The sequence below is a fragment of the Muntiacus reevesi genome, chromosome 19 (genome assembly GCF_963930625.1).
Source record: "Muntiacus reevesi chromosome 19, mMunRee1.1, whole genome shotgun sequence".
Classification (NCBI taxonomy): domain Eukaryota; kingdom Metazoa; phylum Chordata; class Mammalia; order Artiodactyla; family Cervidae; genus Muntiacus; species Muntiacus reevesi.
The window spans coordinates 37,537,477-37,560,474 of record NC_089267.1 but is presented as its reverse complement, the minus strand read 5'-3'; the positions used below and the strand labels follow the sequence as shown (position 1 = coordinate 37,560,474).

Here is a 22,998-nt window from a genome sequence, read left to right as displayed (position 1 = left end):
CTTGCCTGGAAAATTCCACGGACAGAGGAGCCTGGCGGGCTACAGTCCATGGGGTCACAAAGAGTTGGACACAACTGAGCACACATGTTATTTCAGATATACAACATTACTCTTTTTCAAGTACAAAATCAGAAAGCTGTACATATTAAGAGATGCTAGAGGAACAAAGTGTGTTTGGCTTTCTCTATGACTAATATTTGTGAATTGTTATGCTGTGTTTTTCTTTTCCTTTGGAGTTAATAACACTTTTTATGAAGGTTGAGACAGTAACATACAAAAATCAAGCACCTTCCTTTATGTTACCAATAAGCAGTGGAAAATAATTAGAAACTTCATAGGAAAACAGAAAACTCTGAGATAGTTCAAGTAAGGAGAAATTTAATATAGGGCATGAGTTACAAAAGTATAGGAAGGATTGGTAGAATAAATGGAGGAGAAATTACCCAGAGATCAGGAAGTCACTGCCATCACTGGGCTGGGAGCCCCAAGCCTATATTTCCTGCTTCCACTGCCAGTGCAAAATGTGATTTTCTTTTTCTGGACTGGAATTGGTGGCTCAAAGGTAAAGAATCTGCTTGCAATGCAGGAGGTGCAGGAGCCACAGGTTCGATCCCTAGGTGTGGAAGATCCCCTGGAGGAGGGCATGGTTACCCACTCCAGTATTCTTGCCTGAAGAATCCCATGGACAGAGGAGCCTGGTGGGGCTACAGTCCATAGGGACACAGAGTCGGACATGACTGAAGCGACTTCGCATGCACACACCAAACACACACATGAGTATTATGGACTAAATGTAGAATCCAATGAGGTAATGAGAGTGGGGATTAGAACCCTTATAAGAAGGGGCAACAAAACACCTGCTCTCTCTCTCTCTCCCCCCACCTGTCTCTCTTCCCCGCATGAGCAGAAGAGGTCATAGGAGCACACAGCACGATGGTGGCTGCCTACAAGACAAGAGAAGAAGCCTCAGAGCAAAATCTACCTTGCCAACACCTCAACCTTGGAGTTCCAACCTCTGAAACTGAGAGAAATAAGTTTCCACTGTTTAAATCACCTTGTCTGTGCTACTTTACCTAGCAAACTAACCCAGAACATAAAAAGAAAGTCAAGAAAATATCAAATATTAACTAAAATGAAAAATCTAAATGACAGTAGAACAGGCTGAGTTTGAAGGAATAAAAGACAGGGAGACAAAATAAGATGACAGAAAGGATTTTAAAATATGTCTTCCTCCTTTCTTCTCATATCCTACTATTTGTTTTTTCTTTTCTTTTACAAAAGGAAAAAAGCTTTTGGTTTTATTTTTTATTTTACAAGCAGAAAGGCCAAGTGAAGAATTGAGTGATTATCCAGGGAACTGAATTAATATAAAAAATCTAAATAACTCAAGTCAAAATCCCTTTTTTAAACTACAGTATCTCTACAATTGTCTTCATCTTTCTTTCACTTGCCTCTACAGATAACACTAATGCTTCCTTAATTTTAATATACTGGACATAAGATGTATCCAACAGCTAAATTTCAAGAGCAAAGAAAAAAAATAATGAACTTCTGATGAAACCCAAGTAAAGAAAATACCCAAAACCTATGTGCAACTTATATGGAATGCATGCTCCTATAACAGATAATACCATATGCCATATTTCTGCAGTCTAAGTGTTTAGGATCTTAAACTGTTTTTGCAAAACACAAGTGAAGCTGAGGAAACAAAATTTGTTACTTTAAAAGAAAGTAAAACCTTTCTATAAATTATTTTTAAATGGTAACAATACTTAAAAATTATTTTATATTGAGAACATATCCAGATGTCAATTTCCTAGATGATCTCCAAAGTTAAAAAATTTGCAATACTTTTGCAACACCAAAATGCCACAGCTTCTGTGCATAAGAAATGAGATGTATGGAGAGAATTTGGTAAATTTAGGAAACATAGGAAATTCAGACAAGAAAACTCACTCCTGGCCCCTACCAAGTGTGAGTCCCTTAAGTAGACCAAACATAAGTACATTTGTCTGTACATTCAAGCCCTCGGGGTGCTGGAAAGCAAGATAACTACAGTTTTTATAGTTAGACAAGGGTTTTTTGATGGAGCATTTTTTAATAAGACTTGAATTTAGAGCTATGATTCTCCTAAGAGAGGAAGGAATATCATAAATAGAATCGGCAAGTGGCTTTGTCAAAAGAAACACACTCTCACATGCCCCCTCCTCCCAGTCAACAGTCCAGGTGTTGGGGGGAGGAGGCCCCAATACTGAAGGGAGCTATGCGGCAGCAGTCCCTCAGTCCTGCAAGAATTAGTGACACAGAAGAACAAACACAGAAAAATATTTTGTGGCAATAAGAAAGCAGTATTTAAAAAAAAGAGAGAATTTTCATCTTGCATTTTATTTCTTCTACTTTTACAAAACAACTGTTTTAAAACTTTCTTACAAAAACTTTAAAAAGACACATATGCATGACATGCAGGAGATGAGAATAATGTTCCTCTGATACAAAAGCATTAAACAATATTTTGGGTGCTGGACAGCACTTCTGCACGTTTATGTATTAAGACTAGAATCCTCAGAGCTCCCCACTACGGTATTTTCTAACACAGTATTACTGGTCGTGGAAAGTAATTTGCCTGAACTGTTCTCCTTTTCAGTCTCCTCCCAAGTAACTGTCAGAGGCCTCCTGAGGGTTTCCGGAAGCAAGAATGTTAGACCTCCACTCATTAAGGCCAAAGTCCCAACAAGCAACTAGAAGGAAGCAAAAAAAAAAAAAAAAAGTGAGACATCGAGAAAGAAAGGTACCCTTCAGAGAATAATCATTTCTGAACCTTGTTCAGAGGACTATAGAATTGAAATTGACATAGCAGCTGGCATTTTTCTCAGTAAGACCTTTTTTGTTACTTTTAATTCATTGACTAAGCTTAATTTGATCATTCATCAACCACCCTGGAGCACCTATTCAATAAATCCCAGTTACTGCCTGCATTATTACTCTTGTCAGCCCAGTCCTAGGAGTTACACTGAGGAAAAAAAAACTCCCTGCCCTGTCTTGTCAGGCTCCAGAATCTCGTGGGAGAGCCCAGAATCTTGGACTTGGACTTGATGGTCAGGGACTGTCTTAGTCAATCCTGCTTCTGGCCCCAATAATGCACATGCTATCAGCATTCAGCAAATGGTGGGGACTGAATAAATGCATGCATGCACGAATGAACAGTTCAATGAACCAAAATCTGTAGCATTTAGTGGGAAACAAAACAGAGGCAATGGAAACTAGCTGCTACTTTGGGTGGGGGGAATGACAGTTTCCAAGTGATTTCCTATAAAAATTCAGTATTTCTTTACCTTCCAGGTTTTAACACATGAAAGGCAACCTTTTAGACTACCACCAAGGTGTTTGCTTTCAAAAATGCAAATCACATTAAAAACTAAAGTCGCCATATCTCTTCTCTGTTGATCACTATGAAGATATGGGTGGGTTTTAGAACTAAATCTGGATATAGTCTGTAAAAACTTTGTCTTTACATAATTTAAACTCCTTTAGCAAAAGTACCGAGAAGAGCCCATAAAAATAAATTAAGGCATGGGCTTTCTGATAAATCTGCATATTTGGTGCTTTTATCGTCTCTGAGATACAGTACAAACTGAGACACCACGTGATGCCACATCAGCTACAGATGTGACGTAGGAAGACAGTTCTTGACTCGTTTTACAAAATACTGATAACCTAATTCCAGAAATGCATGAGTAAGCCAAGAAACAGTAACAGAATTTAAAGTGATATTGCAAAGGACATAGAAATCCCAAGAGAGACCTCTGTCAGGGTCTGAAAAACACAGAACAAGTCTAAACAAGAAAAAGAATCAAATGGACAATTCAAGACAAGACTGGCTTTTCTTTTTTAACTTGGCAGTGAGAATCAGTTCAGTTCAGTTGCTCAGTCGTGTCTGACTCTTTGTGCCCCCTTGGACTACAGCGTGCCAGGCCTCCCTGTCCATCACCAACTCCCAGAGTTTACTCAAACTCATGTCCATTGAGTCGGTGATGCCATCCAACCATCTCATTCTCTGTCGTACCCTTCTCCTCCTGCCCTCAATCTTTCCCAGCATCAGGGTCTTTTCCAATGAGTCAGTTTTTCGCATCAGGTGGCCAAACTATTGGAGTTTCAGCTTCAACATCAGTCCTTCCAATGAATATTCAGGACTGATCTCCTTTAGGATGGACTGTTTGGATCTCCTTGCTGTCCAAGGGACTCTCAAGAGTCTTCTCCAACACCATAGTTCAAAAGCATCAATTCTTCGGTGCTCAGCTTTCTTTAGAGTCCAACTCTCATATCCACACATGACCACTGGAAAAACCATAGCCTTGACTAGACAGACCTTTGTTGGCAAAGTAATGTCTCTGCTTTTCAATATGCTGTCTAGGTGGGTCATAACTTTTCTTCCAAGGAGCAAGCGTAGTAGTGAGTGGTGAGAATAGTCAGGCACTGAACAAACTCAGAACCTTGCATCTCTCCTTTCACTCCAAGCAGGTCCCCCACGCCCTTGACCAGCCCTTGATACCCCACACAAACACTCTAACAACCCCCTCCATCTCACCTCTCCCTGCCCCTGGCCAGGAGGAGTCTTTGATTCCTCTCACCTGACTAGGGGTGGGTGGTAGAGGGGTGTGGGTGGGGGTGGGGTCTCCCCCCATCAATAGATCTCCCTTCTTTCTCACAGACTTCTGATCTTTTCCTTTCCACTGGCTAGTTTCCCTCGGTAAAAATAAATTTATTGAGCCCTTTACAACCTCTGTACCCACTCTGACTGGGAACTTGTACTTGCTACATGTGTGGCCCTGGGCAGGTGACTTAATTTTTCTGCTCCTCAGTTTCCTTATGTAAAATGGAAATAATAATACTACCTGCCCCCAAAAGACTGGTGAAAGGATTAAATTAAATAACACATTTAGGGCACGTAAAACAGTAACAGTTGAGGAGTCAACAAACAGTAGCTGTCATTACTACTCTCTATCTTTTGAAACAAGCAAAAGAGACTCTCCACCTCAGCCCACATCCATTGCAGCCCCCACCCATCTTCTCCACAGCAGTCCCTGCTTCTCCTTCCATCCTGCCCGCCCCCGCCTCCCCCGCCCACTCCCCCCCTCCAGCAGCATGGCCCTCACCCAATACCCACGGACGCTGCTCTTCCCAGACCACAGATTCCTAGCTGCCCAACCTGACAGCCGTGTGCCGGTTCGGCTTTTCTGAGCCGCTGTCCTGTTCTGCCTTCCTCGCCTCCCCTCCTCCTTTGGGGTCCTGGTCACCTCCCCACCTCCCCTGCTGCTGCCCCTCCGTTTCCACCCTGAACCCCTCTTCCCATCAGGCGCTGAATGCCACTGTTTCCAGGGTTCTGCTCTGCAGTCTCCCTCCCTTTTCCCTCACCCTTCATAAGCTGACTCTCAAGTCCGTACCATGACCCCCACCGTGGGGGCTGTCCTCGGAGTTCCAGACCTGTAAAGGCACCAGCCTCCCCCCTACCCCCCACCCCACTGCACCCTCCCCAGGCATCAGGCAGGCACCTCCCGCTCCTCACCCACAATTCAAGGGCACCGTTCCTCCTCACCTCAGCCTTGTTCCTCCTCCTAGAGTCCCTACAGCCCTGAGAACAACCTTCCACCCCTCCAGCTGCCCCCCCCCAACCATACCCAACTTGTCACGGGCCCAGGGGGTAACACTTTTCCGTCCTGTCTTCTCCAACCTGCCTTTAGTCTGATATGCTGACCTCCTTTGAGACCCCTGCATCCCGTCACCCTTACCCCCTGACACCCACACCCACCCTGGGTGTTAGCTGCAGTGTTTGCACCCAGACCCAAACTGGCCATGCTTCTTTTCCCCTCTAAGTTTTTGCCTTTCTGTTGCCTCTGCATGGAATTCCCTTGTCTCCTTTTCCACCTGGCTGACTCACACTGGCCCCTCTAGACACAGATGAAAGGACCCCTCCTGCAGGAAACTTCTCCTCTGGCCCTAGTTGGGGTTGGTAGCCCTCTCCTGCAACCCCATAACCCCAGCATTTCCCTACCCCACCCCTCTTCTCCGGGACCTCTGCCTTCCACACCAGTCTGGACATCTTTCAGGACAAACACTGTCTCTTTCATCCTGCTCCTTATCACCTAGCGGGAAGCCTAATTCAAAATCAACACTCAACCTTTGCCAAATGAGTTCATGAATACAAAGATTATGTGAATTAGATGTCCACTTTTTCCCTTAGATTACTAAAAAATAATGGTTAAAAATAAAAGCAACAGAAGGAATGATGCTCATGTGCTTCTTTTGGAAAGAGAAAATACAAACTTATCTTCTAGATGATCATGTCTGTTCCTCAAAAGGAAAATACTGGCTCCCTGGGCAGTTTGATATCCATAAATAAGCTTAATGAGAAATTTAATAATTTATTTTTTTACTCATTAAAAATAACAAGCAACATCTGCAACATCCAAAGGAAGCACATTCACAGAATATTTTTGCAAATACACACAAGACCCTGATGACAGAGATGTTCCTGGGGAAAGGGGGACGAGAGTCAAGGTGGAAGAACTTGTTTCTCTTCATCCCCTTTAGGACTGTTTGTTTAACCTACGAAAAAGGCATGGCATTTGGATTTGAACCCAAGCATGTCATTTAAAGGCTTCCCTGGTGGCTCAGATAGTAAAGAGTCCACCTACAATGTAAGAGACATGGCTTCGATCCCTGGGTTGGGAAGATCACCTGGAGGAGGGCATGGCAACCCACTCCAGTATTCTTGCCTGGAGAATTCCCATAGACAGAGGAGCCTGGCGTGCTACAGTCCATGGGGTCACAAAGAGTCAGACATGACTAAGCGACTAAGCACAGCACAGAACATGTCATTTAAATAGTAATAGCAAAAACAGCACCTACATTCTATGACTGGAAAAGACTCTGATGCTGGGAAAGCTTGAGGGCAGGAGAAGTGGGCTACAGAGGATGAGATGGTTGGATGGCATCACCGACTCAGTGGACATGAGTTTGAGCGAACGCCAGGAGGTAGTGAAGGACAGGGAAGCCTGGTGTGCTGCAGTCCATGAGGTCCCAAAGAGTCGGACACGACTGAGCAACTGAACAAAAATAACATTCTATGAAGATTGCTTTTCGTAAAGCAAGTAAAATAGAGCTTGTCATATAATAAGCACTATTAGAGTAGCTGGTAAATAAAATTAAAAATCCCTTTTAACTTTATAGTCCGTAATGGATCTTTATGGATGTCCTTAAAAAAAAAATCTTTATTTGGTTTTAGTGACTTTTATAGCAGTTTGCTTTTATTGATTTATCTATCTTCGTCTATGTGTCTTGGCTTATTTTTTAAAAACATCTTTTCCCCTTTCATCTTCTATTAATGAGGAACATAAAGAAGAGAAGTGAAAAGCAAAGGAGAAAAGGAAAGATATAAGCATCTGAATGCAGAGTTCCAAAGAATAGCAAGGAGAGATAAGAAAGCCTTCCTTAATGCAAAGAAATAGAGGAAAACAATAGACTGAGAAAGACTAGAGATCTCGTCCAGAAAATTAGAGATACCAAGGGAACATTTCATGCAAAGATGGGCTCAATAAAGGACAGAAATGGTATGGACCTAACAGAAGCAGAAGATATTAAGAAGAGGTGGCAAGAATACACAGACGAGCTATACAAAAAAGATGTTCACAACCCAGATAATCATGATGGTGTGATCACTCACCTAGAGCCAGACATCCTGGAATGTGAAATCAAGTGAACCTTAGGAAGCATTACTACGAACAAAGCTAGTGGAGGTGATGGAATTCCAGTTGAGCTATTTCAAATCCTAAAAGATGATGCTGTGAAAGTGCTGCACTCAATATGCCAGCAAATTTGGAAAACTCAGCAGTGGCCACAGGACTGGGAAAGGTCAGTTTTCATTCCAATCCCAAAAAAGGCAATGCCAAAGAATGCTCAAACTACCGCACAATTGCACTCATCTCACACGCTAGTAAAGCAATGCTCAAAATTCTCCAAGCCAGGCTTCAGCAATATGTGAACCGTGAACTTCCAGATATTCAAGCTGGTTTTAGAAAAGGCAGAGGAACCAAAGATCAAATTGCAAACATCTGCTGGATCATCAAAAAAGCAAGAGAGTTCCAGAAAAACATCTATTTCTGCTTTATTGACTATGCCAAAACCTTTGACTGTGTGGATCACAATAAACTCTGGAAAATTCTCAAAGAGATGGGAATACCAGACCACCTGACCTGCCCCTTGGAAACCTGTATGCAGGTCAAGAAGCAACAATTAAAACTAGACATGGAACAACAGACTGGTTCCAAATAGGAAAAGGAGTACGTCAAGGCTGTATATTGTCTCCCTGCTTTTTTTAACTTATATGCAGAGTACATCATGAGAAACGCTGGGCTGGAGGAAGCACAAGCTGGAATCAAGATTGCCAGGAGAAATATCAATAACCTCAGATATGCAGATGACACCACCCTTATGGCAGAAAGTGAAGAGGAACTAAAGAGCCTCTTGATGAAAGTGAAGGAGGAGAGTGAAAAAGTTGGCTTAAAGCTCAACGTTCAGAAAACTAAGGTCATGGCATCTGGTCCCATCACTTCATGGCAAATAGATGGGGAGACAGTGGAAACTGTGGCTGACTTTATTTTGGGGGACTCCAAAATCACTGCAGATGGTGATTGCAGCCATGAAATTAAAAGACGCTTGCTCCTAGGAAGGAGAGTTATGACCAACCTAGACAGCGTATTAAAAAGCAGAGACATTACTTTGTCAACAAAGGTACATCTAGTCAAGTCTATGGTTTTTCCAGTGGTCATGTATGGATGTGAGAGTTGGACTATACAGAAAGCTGAAGGCTGAAAAATTGATGCTTTTCAATTGTGGTGTTGGAGAAGACTCTTGAGAGTCCCTCAGACTGCAAGGAGATCAAATCAGTCCATCCTAAAGAAAATCAGTCCTGGGTGTTCATTGGAAGGACTGATGCTGAAGCTGAAACTCCAATACTTTGGCCACCTCATGCGAAGAGTTGACTCATTGGAAAAGTCCCTGATGCTGGGAGAGATTGAGGGCAGAGGAGAAGGGGACAGAGAGGATGAGATGGCTGGATGGCATCACCAACTCGATGGGCATGAGCTTGAGTAAACTCTGGAAGTTGGTGATGGACAGGGAGGCCTGGCATGCTGGGATTCATGGGGTCGCAAAGAGTCGGACACGACTGAGCGACTGAACTGAACTGAACTGAACACAAAAGTTTAAAGTTTGAAAAGAAAAGAAATGGTTATAAAGCAAACATGTCACGATTTCGATCACTCACAAGAAAACACTGCTTGCACCCCAGAAGCCTGTCCCTCCCTCCTCCACAGGAGGTCCTGGTTTAGTCAATTAGCCCCATCAGTTTTCCTGGTTTTAACTTGTACGGTTATAGAAAGTCTGTAGAAAAGGGGTCTCTTTCTCTTAAGGGAAAAAAAAAGGTACATGAAAGCTTGGGGGAGGTGGGCAAGAAGCATTCTCTGCAGAGGGGATATCCCAGCAGAGGAGGGGGGGCAGGGTGGAGCAGGGTGGGTGTGGAGAGGTGGAGGAAGTGTGTGGAGAAACAAAATAGGGAAGATGGGGAGGGGTCAATCTGGAAAGGACATGAGGATCAGGCAGAGCTGGGGCTTGTTCTGAAGATGGGGGCAGCCGGATTGGAGCTGTGGGTTCAGCAAACTACTCTGATGGGGTGGAGGTAGAGGTAGAGTGAGGGGAGGGAACCTGGGAGGCATTCAGTGATGAGGAGCTGGACTGGAAGCAGGTGAATAGGGAGGTTTTGAGCGAGGAGGATTTGGTATCGTGGATTGGGAGGAGTCGGGGGTGGGGGTGGGGATAAAAGCTGGCACTCTAGTGTCATGTGGGAGGCCAAAGACTCCCATCCCATGGTGGAGACAGAAGGAGAAGGGAACATAAGCCAGCTGGGTTTGGGAAATGGTGAAGTTATAAGATGCCCAGGGAGGATACAGGGCTAGTGAGTCTGCAGCTTGGAAGCGAAGGCAGTACTCAGGAGCAGTTATCCACACAGCGACTGGGAAGGACAGCCAGGATGGCTCTTGGAGAGTGAGACAGTCAGAAAAAGAAAGAGGAGACAGAGAGCCAACAGCCTAGAGAGAGCTCCAAGCAGGAAGTTCCAGAAAGGGAGACTGGAGAAGGAGGAAGAGGACCAGCACGGCCCACCCCCGGGGCTTCCCCGTGAGTGAGTCGCTGCAGCACCCTCAGCCACCCCCATCATCCCCACCTCCCATCACCCATCCTCCTCCTGCCCCAGCTGTGTAACAGTGCTCTGCGTGCCTCCCCAAACTCAGCCGGGCCAGGAGGAAATCTGCAAACTGCGCAGAAGCGCCCTCAGGCTTCATCAGCAGGTGAAGAGCTCACACTGCCAACGCCAGGAGGGGGCACGCAGGCAGCCTCGCCCATGAAGAGTCCCTCAAGTTTCAGAGACGCTGCAAACCACAGGCCCCTACACCTCTCCACCAGACACCACCAGATTCTTCCAGGAACAGCAGCCTCCAGAACTGGCCTTGATCAGACATCACAAAGGCTGGGGGTGGGAAGCAGCCAGCAGATCCCGACAGACGAGCACAGGCTCAGAGACCACGGACCTGAGCTCCTAGCTTCGTGATGTGCTGAGGAGAGGCCCTACTTGAGCTGACCAAGTTGTAATTAACAGCTGACAGTGGGGAGAGGGGGGATGGCAATCGACAAACAATATAAACAGCAACCACCATCCGAGTTAACAACTGATGAGCTGTTAATAAGGATGTTGCTGCTGCTGCTGCCAAGTCGCATCAGTTGTGTCTGACTCTGTGCGACCCCATAGACGGCAGCCCACCAGGATCCCCTGTCCCTGGGATTCTCCAGGCAAGAACACTGGAGTGGGTTGCCATTTCCTTCTCCAATGCATGAAAGTGAAAAGTGAAAGTGAAGTCGCTCAATCGTGTCCGACTCTTTGCTATCCCATAAACTGTAGCCTACCAGGCTCCTCTGCCCGTGGGATTTTCTAGGCGAGAGTACTGGAGTGGGTTGCCATTGCCTTCTCCAGGCATCTCGAGGATGCTAGAAATCCCCAAACCAAATTATAAGTTAGAGCCTAATAAATAAAAATATAGAAGGCAGTCAGCTGCTCTGCCTCACCGCTATCTCAGTCAAGTTCTATAAACTGATGAACACCTGTGGCATGAAGATCCAAACGCTGGAGAGATATATGCACAACGGGGCCACGATGCTTCCCACACGGCCCACGGTGCTGCCACTCCCCACGGCCAGCGACCTGGAAACACAGAGAGAGTTAAGACAGCAGCAGGAATAGAAGACTAGGGACATGTGATACAGACAGTGAGGGAACAGCTGCCCAGATCCCCATCCACCCTCCCCACAGAGAATAAATAATAAGACTTAAGTCAGCTTAATATACTTGAAAATTAACTTTAATTTTTCAAGAACTGTTCATGATTTCCCCTGGAGGATGAAATGGCAACCTACTTCAGTATCCTTGCCTAGAAAATCCCATGGACAAAGGAGCCTGGCAGGCTATAGTCCTGCCACAAAAGGTCACAAAGAATCGGACACAACTGAGTGACTGAGCACACATGTTCATTATTTATATTCACATTCTGTGAAATATCAGTGTCTACAGACACACAGATAATTCAAGACAAAAGAAAGGTAAAGCAGTCTTCATCAGCTACGCAGATGAAGCTCTTACTATACTCATTCAGTCTAACATTGAGGAGAACATCAGTCTTCTACAGCTGAAGTTTATTTAGAATATGGAGGGGGGATTTGGGAAACCAGATTTATATCTATGGATCATTCTATTTCAATTTTTTTAAAGTCAAACAATATCTTAATATACTTTCCTTTAAAACTTGTTTATAGAAACCTTATAGAATCTCTAGCAGGAAGCAAAGAATGTGCCTCCCACATGAGTGTGCTGTGCTGACTCAGTCATATCCGACTCTTTGCGACGCTATGGACTGTAGCCCACCAGGCACCTCTGTCCAGGGGGATTCTTCAGGCAAGAACACTGGAGTGAGTTGCCAGGCCCTCCTCCAGGGGATCTTCCCAACCCAGGTTTCAAACCTAAGTCTCCTGTATTGCAGGCAGATTCTTTATTGTCTGAGCCACCAGGGAAGCCCTTCAACATGAGTAAGTATCTCTTATTAAGCCTTGGAGAGAGGACCCAGGAGAAACTGGGGCCAGACTCCTTGATCTCAGATTTCTAATCTTCACAACCATGAGAAAACACACCCCTGTTGTTTGAAGCCCTCAGTCTGTGGTGTTTTGTTGTGGCAGCCCTAACACAAATGACATCAGGACATCAAGAGGCACATCTTTAGAACATGAGCCCTGAGTCGGTGTAAGTCAATTGTGTTTGAGATTTAAAATGGTTTTAGGACAATACAGCATTATTTCAAAACAAACTCTCTAATATCCTTGCTAATAACGTATAGACAAAGCCTCTGATTCAGAATTAGCATCATCATGTAATCTTCCCACATCTTGGAGTTCCCATACTTCTCCGAAAAGAAGGCATTTATACTCAGAGACTAAATGTAAGGAAATGACACATAATGAAAGATAAGAAAACAACACAAAAATAAGTAACTCTTACCTTACAGTGGTTGGATATAGCTCCGCTGTATAAAGGTATATAAGGCCAAACGCTGCCCCTATGAAAAATTTTCCAGCCATAGTTGCCACCACTAACCAAAAATGGTAATCCTGAAAATGTATATATTGGCAAAATAGACCATCATTTTGTCATCAAGTAATATTTTTAAAAGAAAAAGAGAAAATCCTTAAAATTTTTACTTAAAACTTTCTAATCCTCCAGTGTCTTTCAGAACAGTAAGTTTCATTTTTGTTTGAATCTATTTTGTAAATTCTGCTCATGGTCTGCAAAAGCTTTTCCTCTTTATGAAATTTAGAGAGAAGTTTTACTGTGCCTCCTCTGCCTTGGAGATCTCAAATTACCAATTAAGAAAAGCCATTGGGAAGAGAAAATGTGGAATAAGACCCTCCCAGATAGTTTCTGCTGTCATCCTTGACGTATTCCACTTCCTGAAGTAGTTCTCAGAGACTTCTCACAGCCCGTCTTTTCTCTCCTCCCCGTCTGCCAGCTGGGTGTTGAGACCCAGGTGACCTTGGAGTTCATGCATTAGGGGTAGCAGCACCTCTGTCAACCTGAGTCCCTGAGTGACTCCAGGGAGCCAAACACCCCCTTCAGCACCCCTACACCCACCAGCGAGGAGTCACATCAAACTTCCTGTGAGCCAAAAATAAATGTCTATGATGTAAAGTCACTGAGATTGGGGGGCGCCTGTATTAAGGCAGCCAGTGTCGCCTATCACCTTCATCACTTTGCATTCAGTGTTTGTTGAATGAATTAACGGAACTTAGAAAAATTGTATTGTGTTGACATTACCATTTGGAGAGAAGTTTTATTAGAGGGGAAATTTTTGTGATTAAGGGTTAGTACTCTATCTCTAGAAATGCCATCAGCCACTTTATGGTCTTCCACATTACCGCTGGGGCCTAACCACCATAGAGGTGAAAGGTTCTAGGGTTCCCCTAAATCCTCACCGGCTCAAAGACCGTTGCCATCAACTCAACTAATATAACTGCAAGTTACTTAAAAATGCATACAAAAAAGGTGTGGATGAAGCTCCCTCAAAGTGGCAGAGACCTCCAAGTCTTAAGTAATTTTAACGAATGTGAATCAGTTGCATGTATCAATCACCTGGAAATTTCAATCCATAATACATTTGATTCACCAATTTTTCACTGATAATTAAGTGAAGCATAAAAGGAGGTCACTGGTTAGCGTAAATTAGATTTCAAATAATATACAGAACTTAAAATGCCTTGATCTAAATGTTGAGATACTATTGCTTTATAATTATATAATCACTATAATTATATACATATAATATAAATTATTTTAAAGTATTGTTATAGTGACCATATTTTCTATATTGAGAATGAAAATATAGGTTCTACTAACATTTGGGGTGAAAAAAGGAAGAGTTCTTCTGGGTGCAAGAGGTATTCTAGGCCAAACAAAGAGTTTGCCAAAATACAGGAATGAGGAAGTCATTTCAATAGTTTATGGCACTATTTCTCATTAAGAAATTTCACTCTTAGAAACAAGATCCTTGGGAAATACATGCACACTAGAAATTGGAAACTACTATCCTACCACAGTGAAAAACAAGACTGTTTAAATTGGAACAATTCTGAACCTAAGACTCATAGTATCTTTCATGTGTCCCCATGACACCCTTGCTCCTTCAGATTTCTGATCAAATGTCACATTCTCTGAGAGGCACACCATCCTCAACCACCTTAGATGAAATAACAGTACACATGTGCGCTCCCCCTCCAAATACAGTCATTCTCCATCCCTCATTCAATTTTGTTTTTCTTCATTTTACTCAGAGAAACTTGACTTACTGCATGTCTTCGGTACCTAGAAAAGAACCTGGCACATACTAGATGCTGGATAGAACTTTCATGAGTGAATAAAAGTTTAAGATGATGATACTCACTGGAAAGTGCAATCTACTCTCCTCACTCAAGATTACCGTGTTTACACAGTACAACACTGACCATCTCTGAGAAGTGGGATTTGGGGCTTTGCCCCCACCTCCCACATTTCTTTTTCCCTTAAATTTTCTACTACTTATTATAACAGAGAAGGAATGGCTTTTTTTAAAGAAAACATTCAAAATATTATATATATAATCTATCCCTATGTCTTATTTCATCTTTTTATTCATAAGCTGAAAATGTCCCCATCAAACTGTCAACACATAACTAACCATTCCCTAAGCAAAACATAAAAGAACTCACCTTGGGGATCATCATAATCACACCATTGGTCACTGCGCTTGACAGAAGGGAGAAAATCAGAATGTTTCTTCTCCCCACACGGTCCATCCCCAAGCACACAAAGACATAGGCAGGAATTTCCACTACACCTGTCATGGAGCAAAATGACACAACTCTATAAGCCAGGGCATCCAACTGAACAGCGGGACCCTGCCTTCTAACCCAAAGGAATGGTCAGCCTTCTCTCTGATCTCAGGGACTTCTAAGAACTATCTAGCCACTGCCTGAGAGGCAGCAAGGCCCATGACTTTTAAACTCACTGGAGTGGGGAGGATGTTTGCTGTGATGTGCACTAATGCTCACATAATCTGCTTAGGACTATTCATCTCTCCTCAGAATCTTATCCCTAATGAGGCTGGAAGCTCCCGGGACACAGCACAGTGCCTGGAGGGCAGGCCGGTGGAATAAACAGATATATAAATTAATAGACAACGCTATCTTTTCTGATCTTTGGCTTCTTCTGCTTGACAGAACTATAGGGAAATGTTTGCATCAGTAACTTTGAACTTAGAAATTAAGGTAGAAAATTCAGTGCAGCTAGGTACATAAAGTAATGATAACTGTTTGATGGATTTTAAACCTAAAAATAAAGCTAGTATGAATCCCTCACTGAGCAAGGACCTTGTTTTGGATCTCCTTTTATGTCCCCTCAACAAAAAACAAAGTCTGGAACTGACTTAAAAGCCCTTCCGTTGAAGAACTGAAGTTTGAATCTTAGATCCAGAACCAAAAAGCTTTACATCTATCAGCCAGAAAGCAACAGGGAGCAAGCAAGATTTCTCAGCAAAACTGAGCAAACCCAGTAACCTCTGAGAAACCGTCACTGCTTACCAGCCTAGATTGTCCACGTAATTCAAAGGTCTCTTCTTTCAACCCTCTGCAGCTTGCCTAACCTCAGGAGGCTACCCACCACTGCCTTTGAGGACGGGTGTGCACTTGCCTGTTAACTACAGAATGCTATTAGCGCCTGGACTGGCACGTCTGGGTCTACATGTCTTCTGTGGCTTTGGGACCATATCACTGCAAGTGGGTACATATTTCCTGAGTTAACATCCTTAGCAGTACATCAGAAATTAAACTCTGCTGCAGCTGCTTAGAAAAAAAAAATAAAAAAAGGCTGGGCAAAGACAAAAAAAAACATTCTGAGCCCTGCCCTAGAGACGGTCTCCGTTCTCTTCATTAACATGAAAAATAAACAACTCCAGAGACAATGCCTCCCCTTCACAGACCCTGCTGTAAGGTCTGGTGCCTCCAGACCAAAACAGTAGGTTCATCTATTACTCTACTCTTCTTTTTTAAAAGGACTTTTCAAGATCAAGTAAAACAATGATTCTCAAAAGAACCTCCTGGGAATAGGCCTGGATTATCACCTCCACTTTCCAACTAACACTAAATGAGTCCGTTTAGTTCAGTCGCTCAGTCGTGTCTGACTCTTTTTGATCCCATGGACTGCAGTAGGCCAGGCTTCCCTGTCCATCACCAACTCCCGGAGCTTACTCCAACTCATGTCCATTGAGTCGGTGATGCCGTGCAACCATCTCATCCTCGGTCGTCCCCTTCTCCTCCCTCCTTCGATCTTTCCCAACACTAAATGACTTGAGCCAAATGAGTAAGGGACAGCTCAGGGACTGGTCTTTGGGAGCCAAGCCTTTCCTGCCACCTCCCTCCCTCATATCTGATTCCCGGCACGTCTGACTCAGGGCTCTCCTCTCTCTAGCACCGTGTGCAAGGCCACCAGCCGAATTCCTGGAGCCCAGCAAAGCTGCACAGCCACTGGGAAAGCTGGAGAGACCTTTTCAAGTATATTCCACCTTGATTCTTTTTGAGTTGTTGTAGAGATGCCGCATCTAAATTTTTGACTTGACTATGTCTGGGTTAGAAATGGTGTAACCAACGAACCCTTCTGGGATTAGGCCAATGTGCCATTATTGTCTTCACTTTTATAATGTATAATCTCTCTAATCACTCAGACCCCATTCTGATCCTATCTCCACATAGCCCCAAAGGTATGTCCTGAGGCTACTGTAGCATTCATTACCTGCAAGTCGCACAAAACCTAAGCTGAAATCCCCACCAATCTCAGACCATTTCAGGAGTTGAAAACTTGTTCAAAATTTGCACAGCACAAAAGTCCTGACTAGAAGCGCTTGACAAGCAGAGGGCTACTGGCAAGGGTCATGACCTGAAAAAACCAAAGGCAGTAGAGACTAGGTGCGTGCTCAGTCACTTCAGTCCTGTCTGACTCTTTGCAAGCCCATGGACTGTAGCCCACCAGGCTCCTCTGTCCATGGGATTCTCCAGGCAAGAATACTGGAGTGGGCTGCCATACTCTCCTCCAGGGGATCTTCCGGACCTGTCTCCTGCACTGCTGGCAGGTTTTTTACTGCTGAGCCATCGGGGAAGCCCAGTGGCTGTAAAACAATGCTGTTTGTCTTGGAAATATTTTTATATTTATGAGATTGCCTGTTTTCTTGAGAATTGATATATCTCCATCAAATTTAACAGACTATATCATAAAGATCTAAAACCCCAGCATTCCTAAACTTCCCGATGTCACACCCCACCCCACTTGATTCTGCTACCATTTGCTGCTCTGTTCTAGAAATTGGGCTTCCCTGGTAGTTCAGACGGCAAAGCGTCTGCCTACAATGCGGGAGACCCGGGTTCAATCCCTGTTTCTCAAACTGACATATAGAATGCGTTCGCTTGTTTTGTTTATAAAATGTGCTTGAAGTCAAGATGGGCTCTTTTTATAAACTTGTTGGTCCGTCCCCCCTAAAAAAAGAGTAGTTCTTTTTTTCTTAAAATGACTTATAATTCCTTTGTGCTATAATCTACAAAAACAGGTGTCTCATCAGAGCACTTTAATGAGAAAGGATGATATTTATGTGTAACAATTTTAAAGCAAACTTTTCTGGGGATAATATCAAATGCAAGTAGCCTACACAGAAATAACCAGCTGCACAAATGCATTTCTAATAATTCTCTCATGTCTGGTGTGAATTTGGTTAGGAGTCACACCTCAGGCTATCACAGCTTCAGAGCTATTTTAACTTGCCACTGAATTAAAAGAAGCATGACATCATAAACTACAGTTGCATGTGTTTAGGTTATTTTACTGACTAAAATTCCTAAATTAGAAGGTAGAAAGATGCCAGAAGATCTCCAAGACATGTTAAATTGTAAAAGGAATGCAACTTGCAAAGAACAATATGTAGTGAACAATCTCATTTATGTTAAAATATAAAACATTTATCTGTACAAATGTATGGAGATGCGTAAAAAGAAATCTGAAAGTATAGGCCAAAGGTTATAGATGTTACCTCTGAACTACAGTCCTGAGATGGCAATGGGCTTAAAGGGAGGAAGCAAGCAAGGAGAAGAGGCAGGAAAGGAAGGAGGGTCTCAAGTCTTCGATTTTGCATTTTTTTTAAAGAAAATAAATACTTGTGTAACACTAAAGGGGGTTTTCCTGGTGTCTCAGATGGTAAAGAATTTGTCTGCAATGCAGGAGACCCAGGTTCAATCCCTGGGTCAGGAAGATCCCCTGGAGAAGGAATGGCTACCCACTTCAGTATTCTTGCCTGGAGATTTCTGGACAGAGGTATCTGGAGGGCTACAGTCCATGGGGTTGCAAAGAGTCATACATGACTGAGCTACACACACACACACACACACACACACACACACACACACACAATACTAAAAAAGACCATAAAGACATAGCTGGCAGTGTTGTTCCCAGTAGAAATAAGACAATAGAAGCACTCTCAAAACTTGGTAGAAATTTCACTTTGCAGCTACACTTAATATAGTTTAACCACTTACCCGTAAGGAAGAGATTTAAATATTCACTGCCTCCCAAATGAACAGAATTCAAGGAGAAGGTGTAGAACCCCAAACACCCCGTGAACCAAATCAGCCAAAGAATAAGTGTCCTTGTTCCAATACGCCAGTCATAAAACAGTTCTGACAGGGTGTGCTTCTCAACTTGAGAGGGCTTATTACCAGCAGAACCGTCGTGATCCAATGATAAAAGTTCTGACAGCTTACAGGATCTCGTCCTATTCCACTTGGCCATTGTGTCAATGACTCTTTGTGCTTCTTCATATTTTCCCCCCGAGATAAGCCAAAAAGGTGTCTCTGGGAGCATCCAACAGCACAGGATGAAGGGGACAGTCACGGAGGAGAGGACGATCTGATAGATCCACCAGGTCCTGACCAAGTAGCCCGTCAAAGCCACCACCATGGTTCCAAAAGCAAAAAAGGAATGTAAGTGGATGGACGCCCACGTCCGAGCCTTCATGCCGACAAATTCTGTCACATAGACAAACACCACCACGAGATAGCCACTTGCAGACTGCAAAACAAAGCAGGGAGGGTGGGCCAGATTTAAGGTCACACGCGTAACTACTGAGGACTCTGACCCTCTGCAAATCACACCAGAAAGAAAAGCTCTGTTTTCTGAAACCCATATCACATTCATACAATGGAATTCAATCCAATCCATCCTCTTCTTTAAATGTGTCCTCTCATCTTCCCACACCCTCTCTACCTCAAAAGGCAAAGCTTGAGTGGTTTTGCATGATATAAATGTTAGACACTGCCTTTTGCTTCATTTAAATATTCCTTTACAGTGTGAATTTATGTCTCAGCTCCTTGCAAATATGTGTATTAATTTATCCATACAGAGAAGAGCCTTTTTTATTAAATCCTAAATTCTAAATGGGAACAAACCATTTATAATAATTAGTGAGAAGAAAAAAGATTTGATTAAAATTTCATTTTGACATGCAACAACAACAACAACAGCAAAAAAAACAGATCAACAAAATGATGTAAAAAAAAAACAGATCAAATTGGACTTCAGGGAAATTCAAAATGTCTGTGCATCAAAAGACACTATCACTAGAGTGAAAAGGCAACTTATGGAACAAGAGATATGCAAATCATATATCTGATATGAGACTAATATCCAAAATACACAGACAACTTCTAAAACTCAACAATAAAACAAAACCTTACACTATATTTGGTCCTGTCAGAAACATCCATAAAACATTCAGTCCACACCAAAAGGTCCTGGAAATTTGGTCCTATCTAAAAGACCTATAAGCATATTTGGTCCAAGCCGAATGGTTTTGGATAAGACCAGGTATCAACTACCTTTTGGCATGGACCAAATGGTCTTATGGATGGTTTGGATCGAACCAAACATCTGCTAACCAAACAAACAAATTCAAAACTGGGCTCGGATTCCTGCAAAGAAAATACAGGAATGGCCAATAAGCACACGAAAAGATGCTCAGCATCACTAATCATTAGGGAAATGCAAATCAAAATCATGATTTGATATGCCACCTCATGGACATTAGGATGGCTAGTATAAAATAAAGTAAGTGTTCGTGAGGATGCGGAGAAATCAGAACCCTATGCACTGTTGGTGGAAATGTAAAATGGTACAGCCACTATGGAAAACAGTATGGGGAGTCCTCAAAAAACTGAAAATATAATTGCCTTATGATCCAGCAATCCCATTTTGGGAATATACCCAAAAGAATTTAAAGTGAGATCTCAAAGGAATATTTTTATACTTATGTTCATAACAGCATTATTCACAGTAGCTAAACATGGAAGCAATCCAAGCTTCCATCAACAGCAATCCATCAACAGATGAATAGATAATACACAATGGAGTACTATTTAGCCTTAAGAAAACAATATTCTGACATATGCCCCAACATGAATTAACTTTGAGGACATTACACTAAGTGAAATAAGCTAATCACAAAAAGACAAATATTGTATGATTCCAGTTATATCAGGCATAGTATCTAGAGTAGTCAAATTCATAGAGACAGAAAGTAGAATGGTAGTTGCTAGGGGTTGGGGGGAAAGGAGTATGGGGAGCTACTGTTTAATGAATATAGACTTTCAGATTTGCAAGACAAAAAGAATTCTGGAGATGGATGGTGGGGACGGTTGTACAACAGTATGAATGTACTTAATATCACTGAACTGTAGATAACTTCAAAATAGTTATGATGGTAAATAATGTAATGTGCATTTTAGCACAATAAAAAGAACGGAGGAAAAACTTTATTTTAAAAGCAGGTCTATATTAAATTTAATAAAATTCAGATTATAACAACAATATGTGACTACTCCTGGAATAAACAAAGAATGAAACAAATGGATTTTTTTGTGGAGGAGGGTGGTGGTGAAAGGACTAGAAGTTCTACAAAATTATTTCACATTTGACTTTTATTAATATAAGTCAAATTGTAAAATTAATTTTTGAAAAATTATTCTAGGGCACCACTGACTTCCCCAAAGGCCTCTCTTAATCCTTCAATATTCAAATCATACACTTTTGAAGGCTTGTCTTGTCATTATCTTTATGGATATTCATTTCTTCAAAAGTTAATTGGTCTATCTCTGCCAGGTCCCAGTTGGTCAAGAGATCTGTGTAGCATTCAGGCAGTTTTCTCCCACTGCTTTCAAAGACTCTTTGCAGTTTAGCATCTTTTGTAAGATCTGCAATTTCATTTTGCATCAGAGTTGGAAAGAGGTTAGCCCAGTAGCAGTAAGCAGAGAGGTGCTTGATAGGGATGACTGTATGAACGGTCGGTTTCACATTTTGTGACAACAGCTTTTATTTCCCCATGCAACCTTATAATTGCAAGACTCAGATAATGAAGCCTGATAATGAGGCCTCCCATATTGAAGAATCCAGTGGTTTGGTAAATCTAAACCTTCAAATACTATAAATTTCCCCTTTAATTCCCCATTAAGTTAAGCTATAACATCAGTCCTCAAGATGTTTTTTTCAAAGTCAGCTCTGTCAGAGTTCCCTCCCACTTCCTACCAATTACTTCTGTCACTGGGTTCAAACAATCCATGCACAACTGCCTGAATAATTGCAAAAGCCTCTTTGATCCCATTCACACTTGTCACCTCCACTAATAATACTCAAGTCCTCACATCTACCCTGACCCCACCACTGACACAGCAGTCAGAACGACCACTTCACCCCTGAATTCACTGAACCCCTTCAGAGGATTCTCATTACCTTTAGGAAACCAGGCAAACCGTTTGTCATCTTATAAGGTCTGCCTAGTCATCCCTCTCTCCTTCAGCCTCACCATGCATTTCACCTCTCTATTCTCCTAACCTTCAGTTCCTTCCATCTCTGGGCCTCTCACTTGCTACTCCCTCTGCCTATAAGGCTCTTTTCTCACCCATCCCTCAGACTAAAAAGACCCTGACTCTCTAGACTCCCCATCCCATCCGCCACTGTGTGAAGCCCCTCCCCCCGCTGCTAGTCACTGTCAACACTGTATGGATTTTTCACAATGGTCCGTCAACATCTTGCCTTCCCGCTACACTATAGGGTTATTGAAACATCCTGGTCAGGTTTACTTAGTGTGACAGTCTGTAGGTAGATCAATAAATGTGCTGAGTAAATGAATCTGCCTGCATCTTCCCTAATCAGAATTGCATCACAAATATATTTCCCATAAAAACCAAAGGAAAGAGCCACAGAAAATTAAGACCACATTTATGGAGAAAGCTGAGCGCCGAAAAATTGATGCTTTTGAACTGTGGTGTTGGAGAAGACTCTTGAGAGTCCCTTGGACTGCAAGGAGATCCAACCAGTCCATCCTGAAGGAGGTTAAGTCCTGGGTGTTCATTGGAAGGACTGATGCTGAAGCTGGAACTCCAATACTTTGGCCACCTCATGCGAAGAGTTGACTCACTGGAAAAGACCCTGATGTTGGGAGGGGTTGGCAGCAGGAGGAGAAGGGGACGACAGAGGATGAGATGGCTGTATAGCATCACCAACTCAATGGGCATGAGTTTGAGTAAACTCCGGGAGTTGGTGATGGACAGGGAGGCCTGGCGTGCTGCGATTCATGGGGTCGCAAAGAGTTGGATACGACTGAGCAACTGAACTGAACTGACAGAAGTATTCTATGGGTAGCTGTCTGATTTTCTTGGCTCTGGAAATCAACTCAAGGTATTTCGCAAGACCAAAAAAGATATTTTTAGAATTATTCTCTTAAT

At 42.8% G+C, this 22,998-nt stretch overlaps 1 protein-coding gene across 2 annotated transcripts in view; it reads right to left on the bottom strand.

Moving 5' to 3' along the window:
- Positions 1-1,579: 1,579 nt before the first annotated feature.
- SLC22A16 (solute carrier family 22 member 16) overlaps positions 1,580-22,998 on the bottom strand; it is a 31,505-nt gene continuing 10,086 nt past the window's right edge. Inside the window, exons 5-9 of one of the 2 annotated variants that reach the window (XM_065911522.1) lie at positions 18,760-19,291; positions 14,893-15,020; positions 12,653-12,762; positions 11,209-11,308; positions 1,580-2,738 (exon numbers count right to left, since the gene is read on the bottom strand). In XM_065911522.1, the coding sequence (XP_065767594.1) occupies positions 2,541-2,738; positions 11,209-11,308; positions 12,653-12,762; positions 14,893-15,020; positions 18,760-19,291 (1,068 nt within the window). In that variant the 3' untranslated portion in view covers positions 1,580-2,540. The remainder of the gene's footprint in view (positions 2,739-11,208; positions 11,309-12,652; positions 12,763-14,892; positions 15,021-18,759; positions 19,292-22,998) is intronic. The other variant, XM_065911521.1, reaches the window with a different exon arrangement.